We start from the raw sequence: 19,504 nt of genomic DNA on the forward strand, positions 1-19,504 counted from the left end.
AAAACACAAACACATGGAGGCTAAACAATACATTACTAAATAACCAAGAGATCACTGAAGAAATCAAAGAGGAAATCAAAAAATACCTAGAAACAAATGACAATGAAAACACAACGATCCAAAACCTATGGGATGCAGCAAAAGCAGTTCTAAGAGGGAAGTTTATAGCTATACAAGCCTACCTCAAGAAACAAGGAAAATCTCAAGTAAACAATCTAACCTTACACTTAAAGGAACTAGAGAAAGAAGAACAAACAAAACCCAAAGTTAGCAGAAGGAAAGAAATCACAAAGATCAGAGCAGAAATAAATGGAATAGAAACAAAGAATACAATAGCAAAGGTCAATAAAATTAAAAGCTGGTTCTTTGAGAAGGTAAACAAAATTGATAAACCATTAGCCATACTCATCAAGAAAAAGAGGGAGAGGACTCAAATCAAAGGAGAAGTTACAACAGACACTGCAGAAATACAAAGCATCCTGAGACTACTACAAGCAACTCTATGGCAATAAAATGGACAACCTGGAAGAAATGGACAAATTCTTAGAAAGGTATAACCTTCCAAGACTAAACCAGGAAGAAATAGAAAATATGAACAGACAATCACAAGTAATGAAATTGAAACTGTGATTAAAAATCTTCCAACAAACAAAAGCCCAGGACCAGATGGCTTCACAGGCGAATTCTATCAAACATTTAGAGAGGAGCTAACACCCATCCTTCTCAAACTCTTCCAAAAAATTACAGAGGAAGGAACACTGCCAAACTCATTCTATGAGGCCACCATCACCCTGATACCAAAACCAGACAAAGATACTACAAAAAATGAAAATTACAGATGATTATCACTGATGAATATAGATGCAAAAATCATCAACAAAATACTAGCAAACAGAAACCAACAGCACATTAAAAGGATCATACAACATGTTCAAGTGGGATTTATCCCAGAGATACAAGGATTCTTCAATATACGCAAGTCAATCAATGTGATACACCATATTAACAAATTGAAGAATAAAAACCATATGATCATCTCAATAGATGCAGAAAATGCTTTCAACAAAATTCAACACCCATTTATGATAAAAACTCTCCAGAAAGTGGGCACAGAGGGAACCTACTTCAACATAATGAAGGCCATATATGACAAACCCACAGCAAACATCATTCTCAATGGTGAAAAACTGAAAGCATTTCCTCTAAGATCAGGAACAAGACAAAGATGTCCACTCTCACCACTATTATTCAACATAGTTTTGGAAGTCCTAGCCACAGCAGTCACAGAAGAAAAAGAAATAAAAGGAATACAAATTGGAGAAGCAGAAGTAAAACTGTCACTGTTTGCAGATGACATGATACTATACATAGAGAATCCTAAAGATGCCACCAGAAAACTACTAGAGCTAATCAATGAATTTGGTAAAGCTGCAGGATACAAAATTAATGCACAGAATTCTCTTGCATTCCTATACACTAATGATGAAAAATCTGAAAGAGAAATTAAGGAAACACTCCCATTTAACACTACAACAAAAAGAATAAAATACCTATGAATAAACCTACCTAGGGAGACAAAAGACCTGTATGAAGAAAACTATAAGACAATGATGAAAGAAATTGAAGATGATGCCAACAGATGGAGAGATATACCATGTTCTTGGATTGGAAGAACCAATATTGTGAAAATGACTATACTACCCAGAGCAATCTACAGATTCAATGCAATCCCTATCAAATTACCAATGGTATTTTTTACAGAACTAGAACAAAAAAATCTTAAAATTTGTATGGAGACACAGAAGACCCCGAATAGCCAAAGCAGTCTTGAGGGAAAAAAATGGAGCTGGAGGAATCAGACTCTCTGACTTCAGACTATACCACAAAGCTACAGTAATCAAGACAATATGGTACTGGCACAAAAACAGAAATATAGATCAATGGAACAGGATAGAAAGCCCAGAGATAAACCCACGACCTATGGTCTACTACCCTATGACAAAGGAGGCAAGAATATACAATGGAGATAAGACAGTCTCTTCGATACGTGGTGCTGGGAAAACTGGACAGCTACATATAAAAGAATGAAATTAGAGGGCTTCCCTGGTGGCGCAGTGGTTGAGAGTCCGCCTGCCGATGCAGGGGACACGGGTTCGTGCCCTGGTCTGGGAGGATCCCACATGCCGCAGAGCGGCTGGGCCCGTGAGCCATGGCCGCTGAGCCTGCGCATCCAGAGCCTGTGCTCCGCAACGGGAGAGGCCACAGCAGTGAGAGGCCCACATACCAAAAAAAAAAGAATGAAATTAGAACACTCCCTAACACCATATACAAAAATAAACTGAAAATGGATTAGAGACCTAAAAGTAAGACTGGGCACTATAAAACACTTAGAGGAAAACATAGGAAGAACTCTTTGACATAAATCACAGCAAGATATTTTTTGATCCACCTCCTAGAGTAATGGAAATAAAACCAAAAATAAACAAATGGGACCTAATGAAACTGAAAAGCTTTTGCACAGCAAAGGAAACCATAAACAAGACGAAAAAACAACCCTCAGAATGGGAGAAAATATTTGCAAATGAATCATTGGACAAAGGATTAATCTCCAAAATATATAAACAGCTCATGCAGCTCAATATTAAAAAAACAAACAACCCAATCCACAAATGGGTAGAAGACCTAAATAGACATTTCTCCAAAGAAGACATACAGATGGCCAAGAAGCACATGAAAAGCTGTTCAACATCACCAATTATTAGAGAAATGCAAATCAAAACTACAATGAGTTATCACCTCACAGTGGTTAGAATGGGCATCATCAGAAAAGCTACTAACAACAAATGCTAGAGAGGGTGTGGAGAAAAGGGAACCCTCTTGCACTGTTGGTGGGGATGTAAATTGATACAGCCACTATGGAGAACAGTATGGAGGTTCCTTAAAAAACTACAAATAGAACTACCATATGACCCAGCAATCCCACTACTGGGCATATACCCTGAGAAAACCATAATTCAAAAGGAGTCGTGTACCACAATGTTCATTTCAGCACTATTTACAATAGCCAGGTCATGGAAGCAACCTAAATGCCCATCAGCAGATGAATGGATAAAGAAGGTGTGGTACATATATACAATGGAATATTACTCAGCCATAAAAAGGAACAAAATTGGGTCATTTGTAGGGACAGGGATGCATCTAGAGACTGTCCTACAGAGTGAAGTAAGTCAGAAAGAGGAAAACAAATATCGTATATTAACGCATATATGTGGAACCTAGAAAATGATAGAGATGATCCAGTTTGCAGAGTGGAAATTGAGACACAGATGTATAGAACAAATGTATGGACACCAAAGGGGAAAGCGGCAGACGGGTGGGGGTGTGATGAATTGGGAGACTGGGATTGACATGTATACGCTCATGTGTATAAAACGGATGACTAATAAGAAAATAAATAAACATTAAAAAAAAGAAAGAAAAAGAAAACTCTAGAAGTCATCATTGTTTCCATTGATTTTTTTTTTCATTCTCACAGCCAATCCATTCACCAAATCCTATCAACTCTTCTTCCTAAATGTTATAAAAAGCTGCCCACTTCTTTCCTTCATCCCAGCATCATCCATGGCCCAGACTCCTAAAGTAATCTCCTACCTAGTAACTCTGTTAACACTTTCACCTCCTGCAATTCATTCTCCATAAAGTATCCAAGGTGCCTGAAATTCTCTAGTAAGTCCCATTACAACTGAAATGAAAACAAAATCCTTACGTTGGCTTAGCTCCTGACCTTTTTTGGCCTCCTACTCTCCAGGATAACTCTCCTCTGTATCTCTCTCTCCGGCAACACTGACCTCCTCTATGGTCTTCAAAACGACAGGTGTGTCCCCCACAGAGCCTATGCGGTTGATGTTCCCTCCTCCTGCAGATCTTCCCTTGACAAGAAGCTCCTTCTTGGCATTTAGACCACAACTCAATGCCACCTTTTCAAAGAGGACTTCCAAAGCACTCTATGAGAAGTAGCCCTCTTTACCCCGATTTCCCCTCATTTTTAAATTTCTGGGTATATAATCCACTTATCTCTTTAGAATATGAGCTCCTTGAGGGCAGGGTCCTTGTTCACAGGTAAATAGATACTCTATCAATATTATTGAATGAAAGAATGAAAAACTGAATTGATAAATGAATGAGTCGGGTAATAGAGGGGAATGGTTACCTTCTTCTCACTGCTTCTCTTCCCACTAACATCCCTCATGTCACTCCCAATTTTGCCAAAGAGTAAGCAAAATGACTACTAATCAGGCAATGAAGAATACAGGACATGTCCTAAGGAGCAGTATGCAAAGGGTATAAACAGGCATTGGGGGGAAAAATCTTAATTTAGGAAAGAGAAGAATAGACTTTTTAAAAACACCATAGGGCTTCCCTGGTGGTGCAGTGGTTGAGAGTCCGCCTGCCGATGCAGGGAACACGGGTTCGTGCCCCGGTCCGGGAAGATCCCACATACCATGGAGTGGCTAGGCCTGTGAGCCATGGCTGCTGAGCCTGTGCGTCCAGAGCCTGTGCTCCGCAATGGGAGAGGCCACAACAGTGAGAGGCCCGCATACCGAAAAAAAAATAATAATAAAAAATTAAAAATAAAAACACCATAGCCTCTTACTCAATGATGGACCTTCCAAGTGAAGAATACACAAGTAAGAAATGCCTATGTTCTATAAAGCATTATGTAAATTGTATTTTCTGAGTTGAAATATTTAAAATACACTAGTAAATATGTTATTGAATGGTGAATCCTTTTACAAGGATTTCTATTAGATCAAAGTGAGCATTTTTATCTGTTGAGCTTTCATGCAGCAATATAGCCATGCTGTTAATTGATGAGAAGCACTATAGGATTACGTCTTTTCCATGATTGACTCATAAATAGGCAATTAGGGTAAAGGTGATCAGTAAAAAATAAATATATTGCTTACATTTCAATGGAAAATTGACCTTAAATAATAGATTTCTGGAGAAATATCCTTTAGTTAAATTTTAGTTTAATTATTCTGCTCAAGGAAACTTAAAGAGACAGTGACATAGAGAATATTGGAGTAAAACTGAAAGCCTCTGTGTTCACTTGTATTCACATAAGCTGACCAGTCCACGACTCTGAAGAGCAGAATTTTAGTATAACTGCACATAATACACATTTTTTTGTTTTGGTTACAAAAATCATTGTCTGACTGTGCTTAGACCTCTATGTAATGTAGGAAAAAGTTGTTTCTTAATAAAGGCATATTAACTAGCCTATTAATAATCAGATTCCTCATGTACCTTCACAATCTGAAATTTTAAAACTGCATTCCTATTATGTTACAGATTAATACTTGTTCTCAGAACTATTTCCAAAAAAGAAAAACATTCTTACCAGACATAAACTGTGTAATAGAGGATAATTCCATTTGGCTCCAGGGGTGGTTGCCATGACAACTTTACCGTGACACCAGACAACTGTTTTACAGAGAAGTCTCGTGGGGGAGAATCAGGAGCTGAAAAGTTAGAATATGTGATAGTGCATTTTATTAAACATATATAAGAAAAAGTTAAAACAGAAATGCACAAAATTTTTATTATGAACTTTCTGGTAAATGAATCAGGTACAGTGCCTTTCTCCATGGGCTTGAGAGACTGTTTACTTTCAAAATGAGATGATAAAAGAAGATTTTGCATGGTGGTGTTAGAACATCTGTTTCTGTGATTCAATGGAAAAAAATATTTCATGAGAAAAAAAGAACAAGGGCTATGTCATTGTGATTTACCTACTGTTCAAGTACATCTTGGTAAATTATCAGCCTTTAATAAAAATAAAACTATTGGTTGGGGTGAATAAATATAAAATAAAAGAGCTCCACAAACAATAAAAAGAGATGGGGAAAAAAACACGCATCCAAGAAGTGGGTAAGTGATAAGTATAACATTGTGAGAGCAATTAAAATGACAGACCTCACAAATGAAAACTACATTCCTCAATTTCAGTAGTGTCATTAAACTGCAAAATAATATCAAAATCTGTTCATTGAGTCTTCAAAACTGAATGCGTTACAAAGGAAATGCCAATGTAGCACATAAACAAGAATAGAGACATTTTAGGGTCTACTTCTAATTATGCTATAATAGTGTAAGGATTTAAATATTTTAGCCATTCTGAATTGAATAAACACTAAAAAAATTGCTGTAAGCTAATTAGCAAGTTTATATTTCCACTTAGATAAAACATTTAGAATGGCACTTCTCAGCTCCTGTATGACAGTATAGTAATGTCTTAGAATATTAACACAATTTTTTGCATGTAAAAGGGTATAAATTACTACCATTTTGATCATTGTTTTAGTTATGCATGGAAAGTGGACTCATAGCTAATAGAAATTCTGAGAATTTATTCAGATCTTTGAACAATGTTATAGATTAGTATTTGTGCAAATCACTTTTTCCAATAATTTGGAGAAAATGCTGCCTGAATTATTATATTTTCTTTCTGATTTTCTGAGTAACCTCCACTATAGTGTACACATACGTGTGTGTTTTCATTATTTTGGTAACAACAGTTTTTTAAAACAAATTTATTGAGCAGAGAAAAGCTTTATGAGTTCTATAGAATAACAGTGACAGCTAATTTATATTTTCAGTTGGTATTCTCACTGGCACTATAATAAAAATGCTAACAAATATTGATTATCACAAGAATCCATATATCATTTGGAGATGTCTGTTTCCCAAGATATGAATTACCCCTAAGCAAGAACTCTCTTTCATCTGTCAAAACAAAACCCTAGAATACTTTTTTTCTGAATATCATTGCAAAACTTAACTTTTGTTTATTATTGGAAAAAAAGAATTTTAATCAAAACTAGTACTGATATAGAATATTATATGTTGCAACTAAGCATTTTTCTTCTACAATATGCTTTAAGATGTTTATGTGGAATATCAGTTCTTGGTGTTTTATATTTAGTCTTCAATATATTCTTGGGGTTTTTTATGTAAAACATTTTATTGCTAAATAAATGTAATTAACATGCTTTTTTTTTTTTTTTTTTTTTTTTGCAGGCCTCTCACTGCTGTGGCCTCTCCCGTTGCGGAGCACAGGCTCCGGACGTGCAGGCTCAGCAGCCATGGTTCACGGGCCCAGCCGCTCCACAGCATGTGGGATCTCCCAGACCGGGGCACGAACCTGCATCCCCTGCATCGGCAAGCGGACTCTCAACCACTGAGCCACCAGGGAAGCCCTAACATGTCTTTTTAAATAAAATACTGAATATCTACTATAGCAGACTAAGTTTCAATCATTTAAGCATTTGTTAAAATAACCTTTGTATTCAGATTTGCAGTTTTAAAAAATGAAATTGGAAAAATTAGATTAAATAAATGCAATATCTTTTGCAATCTATCCAAGTCATCAAGACAGAGCATATGAGGATAGATAAGGGTCTTCCTAAGGCTCTTACTTACTCTGTTTGGCATGATCTTTCCTATCCCTCACCCTCCTTCTATTCGTCTGTCTTCAGGTCACAGTTTAAACTAACTTAATCAGCTACATTTTCCTGGATGCTTCAGAGTAGCTAAAATTCCTTGTTTTTGGTCCTGGTGAACACTTAAACCAGTAATTAGAATAATAAAAATTACCTGTCTACACATTTGTCAGATTTAGATCTCTTCTGCTGAACTTCAAGCTCCATGAAAGCAAGGAGCTCCTACTACCCAATAAAGCAAAGCTTCTCAGGCCTTTATCCATTCTAGATTTGCTATAATTTTTTAAAAGAGGTCTTGCTCTTCACCCTATTCCATAGCAATTATATCAATAACTGGGCCAAGGACTTAGATGGAAGTTTACCATGACTCTGCATTTTTAACAGCCCAGGTAATTTGGATGCATAGTATAATTTGCAGCTATTGATTTGAGTGGTAATAAACTCTGCCTGTTCAAAATATATGTTCACTACTGGTCTAGGGTCCTTCATATAAGACCTCGGATTCTTACTATAGGGACTATTTCATTAGATTGGAAATAAAGAGGGTACTACGTCTATTAGGGCATTGTTAAAATGATTTAATACATCTTTCTTAGCCATTACCTAAGAGAGAAGGAGAGTTAACCTTCTTCCCTAGCCTTTAGCCATGGTCTCTTTGGGAGAACTTTTTTATTTGGTTAATTTTCACTTTGAGAGCAAGAAGAATCTATGAAAAAAATGAAAATTTGGACAGTTGAGTTTTGCTGAAGAAACAAGCATGGAAAGTAGAGGCAATAACTAAGGAAGACTAACCCATGAGAAGACTTAGAAACTGGGGCAACAAGTTCTAAGTTTCTAGAACTGGGGGAAGAAACTAAGATCTACCAGTTTCTAACCCTGGTAGATTACCTTACCAGGATGCTTTGGTGAAATATTTTGGTGGAGGGGAAAACATAGAGGGACCTGAAATGGGGGAAGAAGGCTTCTGAAGACTTCATTACTTGGAGTAAAGTAAGAAAAATGCAGAGAAAAGCCTTCCTTCTTCTGGAAGTAAGTAACATACATTTTGTCCTAGTGAATGACTAGAATCTGAACCACAGAGTGCAGCTTAGTGTGAAGTTGGGGAAACCTGAGAGGGTGCAAAAAGATATTCTACAAACACATCCAGACCTACCCCTCTTCGCAATGGGACTTTCTTTTACAGAAGAAAAATAAGTCTCAAAATACCCAATGTAAAAAACATAAAATGTAAATCCAAATCCCAAATATATCTCTCAAAAGTAATTTTCTTAGCATGATATATGCCTATAACTTGGTGAAGTATTATTGTAAAGTGGTCTCAGTAGTAAAGACGATTTTATTCAGGTTAGGAAAATGTATGCTTAAATATTCAATATTAAGGCTATTAACATTCAGGAATAGCATCTTGGCAAATTATGTAGAGAAATCTGGAAAACAGCCTGAAGTCATTAGCAAGCTAATCCTAATACCAATAAAAAATGTTGCAGGTTGACATAACAGAATCTACTATAAAACTTATGTAAATGTCTATTTTTAAGAATGTTAAAGTTGAAAAACACAGTCATAACATATACTGATTGATGTTCAAGCTATTCACACCAAAATTTTAGCCTTAAAAATTCCCATGGAAAAAAATATTACTGATTTTTTTTTACAGAGCATGGATGACTTCAGAATAAAAAAAATGCATTTTATATCTGATTTTACTGAACATAAATCTGACTTTGCAAGCTTCTTTTAAACCATGACAATGAAATCTCTGTATAAAGCTGGTGCAGCACACAGTGCTACCCAAGGTTGGAGAATTCTTATATCTTCATTCTGTATACATGTTTTTTGAAATGTGATGGATTCAAAATATATCACTATTCACTGCTATACTTACCATCTTCTTCAGTCAGCACACTTATGGGTGCACTCCGAACTCCTTCACCTTTGAGTGTACTAGCTGACACCTCAATTATATATTGCGTATACTTCTTCAGTCCTAAATAGAAATAAAATAGATAAGACTTACAAAATGTCCCTTAATTATATGCAAGAAGCAAACTATGAAATGCCTCAACACTCTTTCAAAAGTAAAAACTAAATGAAAATGTAGTTCTTGGAATAGTAACTCCTATTATGAAGACAAAATATTTAAAAATGTGGAAAAGAACTGACTTAGAGTAGTCTTTCATATGACCTGCCATAAACTTCTAGTTTATTTACCAGAAGGCCAGAATTGTCACACCCTGTATAAAGCTAATCACACTTACCATTTCTAATATAACAACAAGCTAATATTTTGTGGCCATTCTGTCAATATAAATGTAAATATCCAATATTATATATATTTTTACCTTTAATGTTCTGGGTCAAAGAGGTTGTATTTATAGTTCTTTCCTCAGTTCCATTACTTTTCTTGAGATAAATTGTATATTTTTGTATAATTCCATTGGGACTATATGGGGGAAGAAATGATAGCTCAATCTCTCCAGAGGAAATATTTTTGTAAGTAATATTTTCTGGTGCACTATCAGGCACTGAAAAAAATAAAAATATACATACATAAAATAATTCCACCCTAATAGTGCATTCTGCTGAAGTTTTCGCTCCAGTGGATAAGGATATGTACACATGAACATTCATTAGAGTCCGATTATAATAAACATCCTAAATGCAATAAAATATGGGTAAATTATAGCACTTACAACTGTTTAAGACAAATTTCATTTCAAAGAAAATTCATACTACAACTCTACAGAATAATGTTTATAGGATGTGTTTTTTTTTGTTTTGTTTTGTTTTTTTGTGGTACGTGGGCCTCTCACTGCTGTGGCCTCTCCCTTTGCGGAGCACAGGCTCCAGACGCGCAGGCTCAGAGGCCATGGCTCACGGGCCCAGCCGCTCCACGGCATGTGGGATCTTCCCGGACCAGGGCACGAACCCGTGTCCCCTGCATCGGCAGGCATACTCTCAACCACTGTGCCACCAGGGAAGCCCTATAGGATGATATTTTTATTAAAATACCTGAGACTATATTAAACTGTCTTACATTGCAGTACATGCAGATAAAGTGGTCCCTTCGTATCTCCAGTGAATTGGACCCTCACCCGCACCCCCTTCATGGATACCAAAATTCAAGGATGCTCAAGTCTTATATAAAATGGCATAGTATTTGCATATAACCCATGGAAATTCTCCTGTATACTTTAAATCATCTCTAGTTTACTTATAATACCTAATACAATATAAATGCTATGAAAATAATTGTAAATACAATGGAAATACTATGTAAATAGTTGCCTGCCAGCATGCAGCAAATTCAAGTTTTGCTTTTTGGAACTCGCTGCAATTTTTTTTCAAATATTTTCAATCCACAGTTGGTTGAATCTGTGGATACAGGGCCCACAGATACAAAGGGCTAACTGTACAAGAAGGAGGACTGAAAAACACTTAAAAATTGATTCTGCCTTTCATTAATATTGATAATAATACATAAATGATTAATAGATTAGTTTTGATATACAACAAGATCTATGACAAGACAAGGATCCTCTCCTAGATATAAGGCTGCATATAATAACCTGGTAACAAAACAGTCTACTAAGGATACAGGATACCAATAAATAAAACACTAGCTTTCTGTATCTATTAATGTTCTTATTATATTGAATGTAATGGTCACAAAATGGTTTTCTACATATATTCAAATACTAATACTACATGTGGGATTCCAATTCTGCCAAAATACTGGAATAGATAAACACTAAACTGAATGACTATTATAATTAAAAGAAGTAAAACTGCATAAAATCAACATTTTTCTTGTCACGTAAGGAATTGCAGAGCTGACAAGGGAGTTAGAAATTTCTGGTGGTCCAAAAACAAATGCAAAAAAAAATGCAAAAAAACAAACAAAATAAAATCAAACAAACAAACAAAAAACAAAGTAAACACAAGAATCCTGAGATGGAAGCTGGTACTAAAGCCTGCTCTGCCTTGGAGGGTACTGGTCAATCCTGGTGACTTTGAGTTTCTGTATTAACAGCTGTGTAGACTGCCAGAAAAAGAATATAAAACCTTGGGCCAGAAGAAGGATAAAGGATACCCCTGCATCAAGAATTGGAACCCCAAAAGAATGCAATTTCAACTAGGGCCATGATATTGGCCAACTCTAGGGGCACCTTGAATTCTTCTGCAGAGTACCACAGAACTCAATGTGAGTGGTAACTCCTAGGCTTGCGCAATGTGGTGTATTCACTCTCAAGGACTAGGGGGTGAGAAGTAAGCCCACCGTGCAAAAGAGGCCAGAAAAGTAACTTTTTTCCTCTTGCTACTCCTCTGGATGAAGAGGTGGAATAGAAAGAAAAATTACACATTTTTGGAACTGTAAGCCTATCCCTATGAGCATATGTGGCCTAAATCCATGCTACCCATATAGCCTGAAAAGCCCTCTACTTCAGAATATAAATTAAAATGAATTTGAGTTGCCATTACTCAAGAGCAACTAGCAGAAGCAAACACACATTTTCTTGGAAGAAACTCAATTTCAACTCAGTCTACATAAATTTCCCACAGATGAAGTTTCAAGATTTATGAACTCACTGATAAAAGTCACAAAACACACAGGCAAATCAGGCACCAATACTTAAAACCAACAAAGAAAAAGGAAAGCACACACACACACACACACACACACACACACAGCAGTCAGACTTCAAAAGACTTTATATATTGAAGTTATCAAAGAATAAAAATACAAACGTTTAATATATTTCAAGAAATCAAAAATTTGTAAGTATGAGCAAAGAATTCTTTAAATAATAATAAATAATGTAAATAACCAAGCAGACTTGAAAGAGAACCAAATAGGACTTGTAGAATAGAAAAAAAATAACTAAAATTAAAATTCTGTTGATGCACAAAAAAGCAGATTAGATAGAGTGAAAATTTTAGCAAAAAAAAATTACAGTAGTGAATAAATTATCAAAAAGTAACTCAGAGAAAGAAAATGTAGAGAATATAAAATGGCAGTTAAGAGACATAAAGGATATACTAAGGGGGTCTAAGAAAGTAGAGAAGATGAAGAAGAAGAAATATTTGAAGGGATAATGGCTGGGACTGATCAAAATTTTTGAAAGATATCAAGCTTCAGAACAAGGAATCCCAATAAATCCCAAGCAAAATTTTCTTTAAAAAATCATATTGGGCTTCCCTGGTGGCGCAGTGGTTGAGAGTCCGCCTGCCAATGCAGGGGACACGGGTTCGTGCCCCGGTCCGGGAGGATCCCACATGCCGTGGAGCGGCTGGGCCCGTGAGCCATGGCCGCTGAGCCTGCGCGTCCAGAGCCTGTGCTCCGCAACGGGAGAGGCCACAACAGTGAGAGGCCCACGTACCGAAAAAAAAAAAAAATCATATTTAGGGGCTTCCCTGTTGGGCCAGTGGTTAAGAATCCGTCTGCCAATGCAGGGGACACGTGTTTGAATCCTGGTCCAGGAAGATCCCACATGCCGCGAAGAAACTAAGCCCATGCACCACAACTACTGAGCCTGCGCTCTAGAGCTCGTGAGCCACAACTACTGGGCCCGCGTGCTACAACTACTGAAGCCCACGTGCCTAGAGCCTGTGCTCCACAGCAAGAGAAGCCACCGCAATGAGAAGCCCGCGCACCGCAACGAAGAGTAGCCTCAGCTCCCCACAACTAGAGAAAGCCCACACGCAGCAACGAAGACCCAATGAGGCCAAAAATAAATAAATTAAATAAATTAAAAAAACTCATATTTAGACACATCATTGTGAAACTACAGAATACCAAAGAAGAGAAGATCTTAACAGCACCAGGAAGAAAACAGATCATCTCCATAGGAATGACAATTAGACAGAAAAGTGACCTCAGTTGAAAAACTAATGGAATTCTAAACCCAGAAAAATTAACAAGAGCAAAATAAAAGCATATTCAGACAATCAAAAACAAAGAGAAAGCCATCAATGCAACCTCAACAGATGAAACTGTAAACAATGCACTTTAAGCAGAAAAATATTTGCTGGAGATGAAAGATCACAGTTGGAAAGATACTGGTTAAAAATTGCCTTCATAGAACAGTAACAATAATCACTAACTTGACGGTTAAACAACATAAACAAAATATGTGCATATTACTGCCATTATAGAGCCCTGATATACGTCCTTTCCTTTCAAAAGAAAGAATAGAACCTTTTTTACTGGTAGTCTAAATATAATGGATATAAAAAAATGCTACTAATAAATTTAGTAGAGAAAATTCAAAAGCCTTAAAAATGTAGAAACAGTACCCCCTCACCCCCACTGTTACCTGCTATGAAGTGCATTGCATCTAAAGCAGACTTAAGGGCCTCCCTGGTGGCGCAGTGGTTGAGAGTCCGCCTGCCGATGCAGGGGATACGGGTTCGTGCCCCGGTGTGGGAGGATCCCATATGCCGCGGAGCGGCTGGGCCCGTGAGCCATGGCCGCTGGGCCTGCGCATCCGGAGCCTGTGCTCCGCAACGGGAGGGGCCACAACAGTGAGAGGCCCGCATACCGCAAAAAGAAAAAAAAATAAAAATAAAAATAAAGCAGACTTAAGAGGAAAAACTGAGATAAGAATGTTGATATTTCTAAAACTTTGGGAAGAACTGTAATTCAGTACATAACTTGGTATAGCAATATATAGCAATATAATCCTACTATCCCTTCCCAAAGACTCAAAATCTTCTCTACTATCTTTCCAAGCCATACCATTAAATTGAGAAAAATCCTCAACAACTACTCTGAATGCTTTCTTAGCCTTCTGGCTCTAAGAGAAATCTTGAAACTGCTTGAGAACACTACAACTCAGCACTCTTGGGTAACAGATAGCTATTTGTTTTTCTCTCATCATTCCTATAACCATAGGGCCTGGAAGTCAAGTATTTATGCTTTTCTTTGCCATATCCAGATCTATTCTTCTTCTTCCTGAAAAACTCGAGGTGTTACTCCTCCTTTAAGACAATCACCTAGTGGTACTCTTCCACTTCTCCACACGTCTTAAAAAGTGTATCACCTGTATGACTGACTTCCTCTCTACTACTCTCAGAGATGTCAACGTTGATGGAAATGATCTGTGCTATTCCGTGGACTCTGTATTCCTCGAGCTCCATAATTTCAATAATCTTTTCCTCCACCTCACTTTAACCACTGGCCTACATTATTAATATCTCTAGGTAAATATAACCTCAGAGAGGCCTTTTCTCAGTCTTCTATCTCAAATAACCTGCTCACTATTCTATAACTCTCTTCTCTTTCCCTGATATTTTTTTTCAAGGAATTTGCCAGTACCAAAGATCATAAATATTACCTGTTTACTGGTTTATTTTCTGTGACCCTTCTAGAATGTTAAGTTCCAGGAAGATAGAAATTTTGTCTTATTTACTGCTGTAACGATAGCGCCTAGTTCAGTGGTAGCACGTGATATGGAATCCATAAAAATCTGTTCAGTGAATGAATAAATATGCTCAAAATGATACAGAATATATTTAAAACAAGAAAGAAATTTACAGCTAAGGAAAATAAGTAAGACTGAATTGAAGAGCTCTTTAATTGCAAGAAAAAAGGAATTAGTGATGCTGTGCTTGAACTTTATAACTCAGTATAACTTCCGATTTTGAAAAATTCTCATTGGAATTTGCTAAATTGTCCCTCTGGTGTTAACTGCCTTCCACCAGTAGTCCGGATACAAATATGCATCCCTGACCCCAGGCTGATATCCTTTGCATTTTTATTCTTTTATCCTTAGGGGATAACCAATGCTGGATCTTCAGGGAAAATAAAGCAAGACAGACTTAATGACAGTGATTTTGGAGAGTAATGATGCACTTAAAAGTTTTCTGAAATAGCATGGTGTTTCCAATTGTAGAAGTACCACATAAAATAGACAACTCATGAATAAAAATTATTATGACAGTTGGAATAAGCTGGATCTATTAAAATTTTTTTTAAAAATAATTTAGGTCATGAAGATCCTAAAAGAGAAAGTGGGAAGTTACCCTGAGTATGCCAAAAGATTGTTGTTTGGCATACATAGTTTTAGTGTTATATAGAGAAAGTAGTAAATGCCGTTCATTAACATGAATAAATGTATACAGTCCTACACAGAGCTTTGACCAACATCTAAGTTACTATCCATTAGTGGTTGTTGCCCCAAATCAGACTTATTCAAGGCATTCGGTTAAAGGCTTTACTGTAAAGAAAGTTATGTCTTAAAAAAGGAAAGAAAATATACATATAGAGACCAGCAAAGGGTAATTTGTATGGGAACTTAATGTTCTTCATGTGGTTATTGTACCCTAAGTATGAGAAAATATAAGCTAATCTCAAGTTTGTTTATCAACTGCACATTCTATACTTAAAACTTACATAAACACACAGAAACACATTCAATCCACACAGACACACACACACGACAGCAACCTCACATTGATCTTTCCTGCTTGAACACAAGAGTATTTTACTTCCAAGCATTAGTAAAATAATCAAGATAAAACATCTGAACAAATAATGTACTCCTATTTGTAATTAGCAGCATTAACACATTACTGAGTTAGCATAGCTCTCAATTTCTCATGAAACAATACTGAAAAGTGGGACCTTGTTTTTTATAGTAAGAGTAGAGGGTGTATTTATTGTATTTAATAAGAATATTGAGCCCTGGGAACAAACAGATAGTTGCTCCTGAGCACATCCTGCTTCAAATGACACCTTGAGACTGCTTAAAATTATAGCTTCCTCTTTTGCAAAAAGAACTCAAATCGGTGGTCCAACTGTAGCAAACATGATCTAGGAAAAGTCATTAATGTAGATTCCATTGAATATGAAACACCCAGTAATTTATATTAACTTTAGGAGGGTGGAAATTCATTTTCTTTTACAGTGCTAATATAGCCCAGTAAGGGTTGGTATTCTGTAAATTATTTGTTGAATATTTGTTGAAAGCACGAACTTCTCAGACATCAGTTTTTCATTAGGAATGAAGATAATAATACCTTATTGCTTTATTCTAGAATTAAAAAGGCAATTTTTGTGAAAGCCAATAGAAGAGCCCACAATGGTATGTTGCACATACTTGAAAATATGCTTCATTCCTTGACATGGTGTAAAATGAAACCAGGTAGAGTAGATATTTTTCTCAAAAATACTTATTTTAAGTACAAAATTTATAAAAGTAATGAAGCATGCCAATATATATATCAATTAAATTGCACTATAATGGATAACTTATAATAATAAAAAATGCTCTTTTCATTACACTCTTATTCCTGCCATTACAACTATTATCATCCTCTATGGTCAATTTTATTAATTTCTGTGACCAGTCTCAAGAGGATACTTTTGCTCAAAGGTAAGCTACTTTACTAGATTCCTAGTTCCTCAAGGTCAGGGACAAGGCCTCACCTATAGCATCTGTCTGAATCATAAGAAATTGTTGATATTTGGCCAATTATGACATATAGGAATAGCAACTCCATATGGTTCAGCCAGTATCTAGGCAATAAATATTTATTTTTTTACAATGCAGGGATCAAACAGTAACTTTACGGAGTTGGCCTAAAAGTGATGCTGCAATATATGACTATAAACATAATATAAACTGCACTAAGATCATCAGGCAAATGTCTTGCTTTGTGCTATTTGCTCTTGCATCACTGAAACACAATTAATTCTTTGCTTGCATTATTTCCTTTATATGGGATACATCCCCTGGTCACCCAACAACCTCTATAATGTCCATTCCACCGACTCCTTAAGACTCAGGTCAAATGCTACCTCCTCTGTAAGGCTTCTCCAGGCATGTTCTTTCTGTGCTCAGACTCTGCACCTCTGTCTATACACATACCTCAAGAATGTATATAGACTATAACAGCTTCATCAAAGAATATATTCCCAAAATAATCAAATTATTTTTATTTAAAATATATTTAAAGAAAACTTATTTTTCTCTATTTTAAAAAAGAGTTTATGTTATCCAACTTTGAGATGGCTTATATACTGTGTTAACATAACTGATATTACAATTTCTAAATAAAAAAAGTTTAATTACCAAAAAAAAAAAGAATGTAGGGACTTCCCTCATGGGGCAGTGGTTAAGAATCTGCCTGCTGGGCTTCCCTGGTGGCACAGTGGTTGAGAGTCTGCCTGCCGATGCAGGGGACACGGGTTCGCGCCCCAGTCCGGGAAGATCCCACATACCACGGAGTGGCTAGGCCCATGAGCCATGGCCGCTGAGCCTGCGTGTCCGGAGCTTGTGCTCCGCAGCAGGAGAGGCCACAACAGTGAGAGGCCCGCGTACTGCAAAAAAAACAAACAAACAAACAAAAAGAATCTGCCTGCCAATGCAGGGGACACGGGTTCGAGCCCTGGTCCGGGAAGATTCCACATGCTGCGGAGCAACTAAGCCTGTGTGCCACAACTATTGAGCCTGCGCTCTAGAGCCCATGAGCCACAACTACTGAGCCCATGCGGTACAACTACTAAAGGCCGCGCGCCTAGAGCCTGTGCTCCACAAGAGAAGCCACTGCAATGAGAAGCCCACGTACCACAACAAAGAGTAGCCCCCGCTAGCCACAACTAGAGAAAGCCCACGCACAGCAACAAAGACCCAACGCAGCCAAAAAATAAATAAATAAATAAATTTATTTTTTAAAAAAGAATGTATGTAGATATATGTATGTGTCTATACACACACGTACATATATATGTATAGAATTTATATATATAGTCCCTATACATCTATATACATCTATAGATATACACCTACATTCAGCTTTACATGTATGTACATCTATACATATATATGTATAAATATAGATACATCTATATCTATAGGTAGATGTATATGGATGTATAGAGAATGTATATAGATTATATATAGTATAGGAGTCTACTCTTATGAACGTGTCTCTGCTATTACCTAATTTGAAAGCAACCAAATTTATAGGTACACTGAAAAGGCCTTTGATTTCTCAAGGTATTTCATTTGAAAAAATATCACTGATTTTTATTCTGGAGTTCCCTTACATGTAAATCAGACTTAAAAAATTTGCACAGCAAGTCTTTTCCCACACTTTACCAGAAAGAGCATATAAATTCCTGGATTATACAAAACAGAATGACAGACTTTAGGTTATGTAAAATATAAACAATATGGCAATTATCAGCCATGTTTACTTCCTTACTATGTATTAAACAAACAAAAACTTACCAGTCTCAGAAGTCCTTACAGAGAGTAAAGAAGATAACTGATTGCCATGACCAAGTCTGGTATATGACCTTACAGAAATGTTATAGAGGGTGTAAGGTTTTAAGTCTCTTAAAATTATGTTTGTTGTTGAGGTGTTCTTCGTGAATAAGGCATCGATAGTTTTATAGAGCACTTCATAAGCAACAATAATCCCATTGGGTTTCTCAGGTGGTGACCACTTCAAACTTATTTCACTAGCAGTAACATCAATAACTTCAACATCTTGAGGTGATGATTCTGGTTCTGGGGGAAAAAAACCAAAACTTTAAATACATGTGTTTTTTCATGCTTATTACTTCAGACACTAAAGGCAGCATGAGGTAGATGGCAATAAGCATGCAACACCATTTGCTTCTTTTTATTAAAACTGCACCCCATACTCTTACCATCTTCTGGAGTTCTCACAAAGATGTCATTTGCTTCGGACAAAGAACTTTCTCCAACACTGGTTGAGGCAGCCACTCTCATTTTATATTTTGTATATTTCTTTAACCCTATAAGGACAACAGGCAATTTGTTTAAAGTCCTTAAAATAATATTCTTGTATTAGTGCCATTTAACACAGGACTAGTGAAAATAACTTATTTGGGAGACTGGTTCTCTAAATCAGCCTCCTTACAATCCCAATCTCCCAAACTTCCTTGGGATGAGAGCCTTTCCAGCTTGATGACGTTTTAGTTTTTTCCTAAAATATTAAGGCGATCATCTGAGGCTGAAGAAATC

General features: G+C 36.6%; 1 protein-coding gene across 1 annotated transcript in view; it reads right to left on the reverse strand.

The window, feature by feature from the left end:
- The window catches only part of PTPRQ (protein tyrosine phosphatase receptor type Q), a 208,795-nt gene that overhangs the window by 159,080 nt on the left and 30,211 nt on the right, over window positions 1-19,504 (reverse strand). Inside the window, exons 13-17 of the mRNA XM_060113113.1 lie at window positions 19,168-19,275; window positions 18,743-19,024; window positions 9,848-10,030; window positions 9,391-9,492; window positions 5,405-5,525 (exon numbers count right to left, since the gene is read on the reverse strand). Coding sequence (XP_059969096.1) covers window positions 5,405-5,525; window positions 9,391-9,492; window positions 9,848-10,030; window positions 18,743-19,024; window positions 19,168-19,275 — 796 coding nt within the window. The remainder of the gene's footprint in view (window positions 1-5,404; window positions 5,526-9,390; window positions 9,493-9,847; window positions 10,031-18,742; window positions 19,025-19,167; window positions 19,276-19,504) is intronic.

The sequence above is a fragment of the Mesoplodon densirostris genome, chromosome 11 (genome assembly GCF_025265405.1).
Source record: "Mesoplodon densirostris isolate mMesDen1 chromosome 11, mMesDen1 primary haplotype, whole genome shotgun sequence".
Lineage (NCBI taxonomy): Eukaryota > Metazoa > Chordata > Mammalia > Artiodactyla > Ziphiidae > Mesoplodon > Mesoplodon densirostris.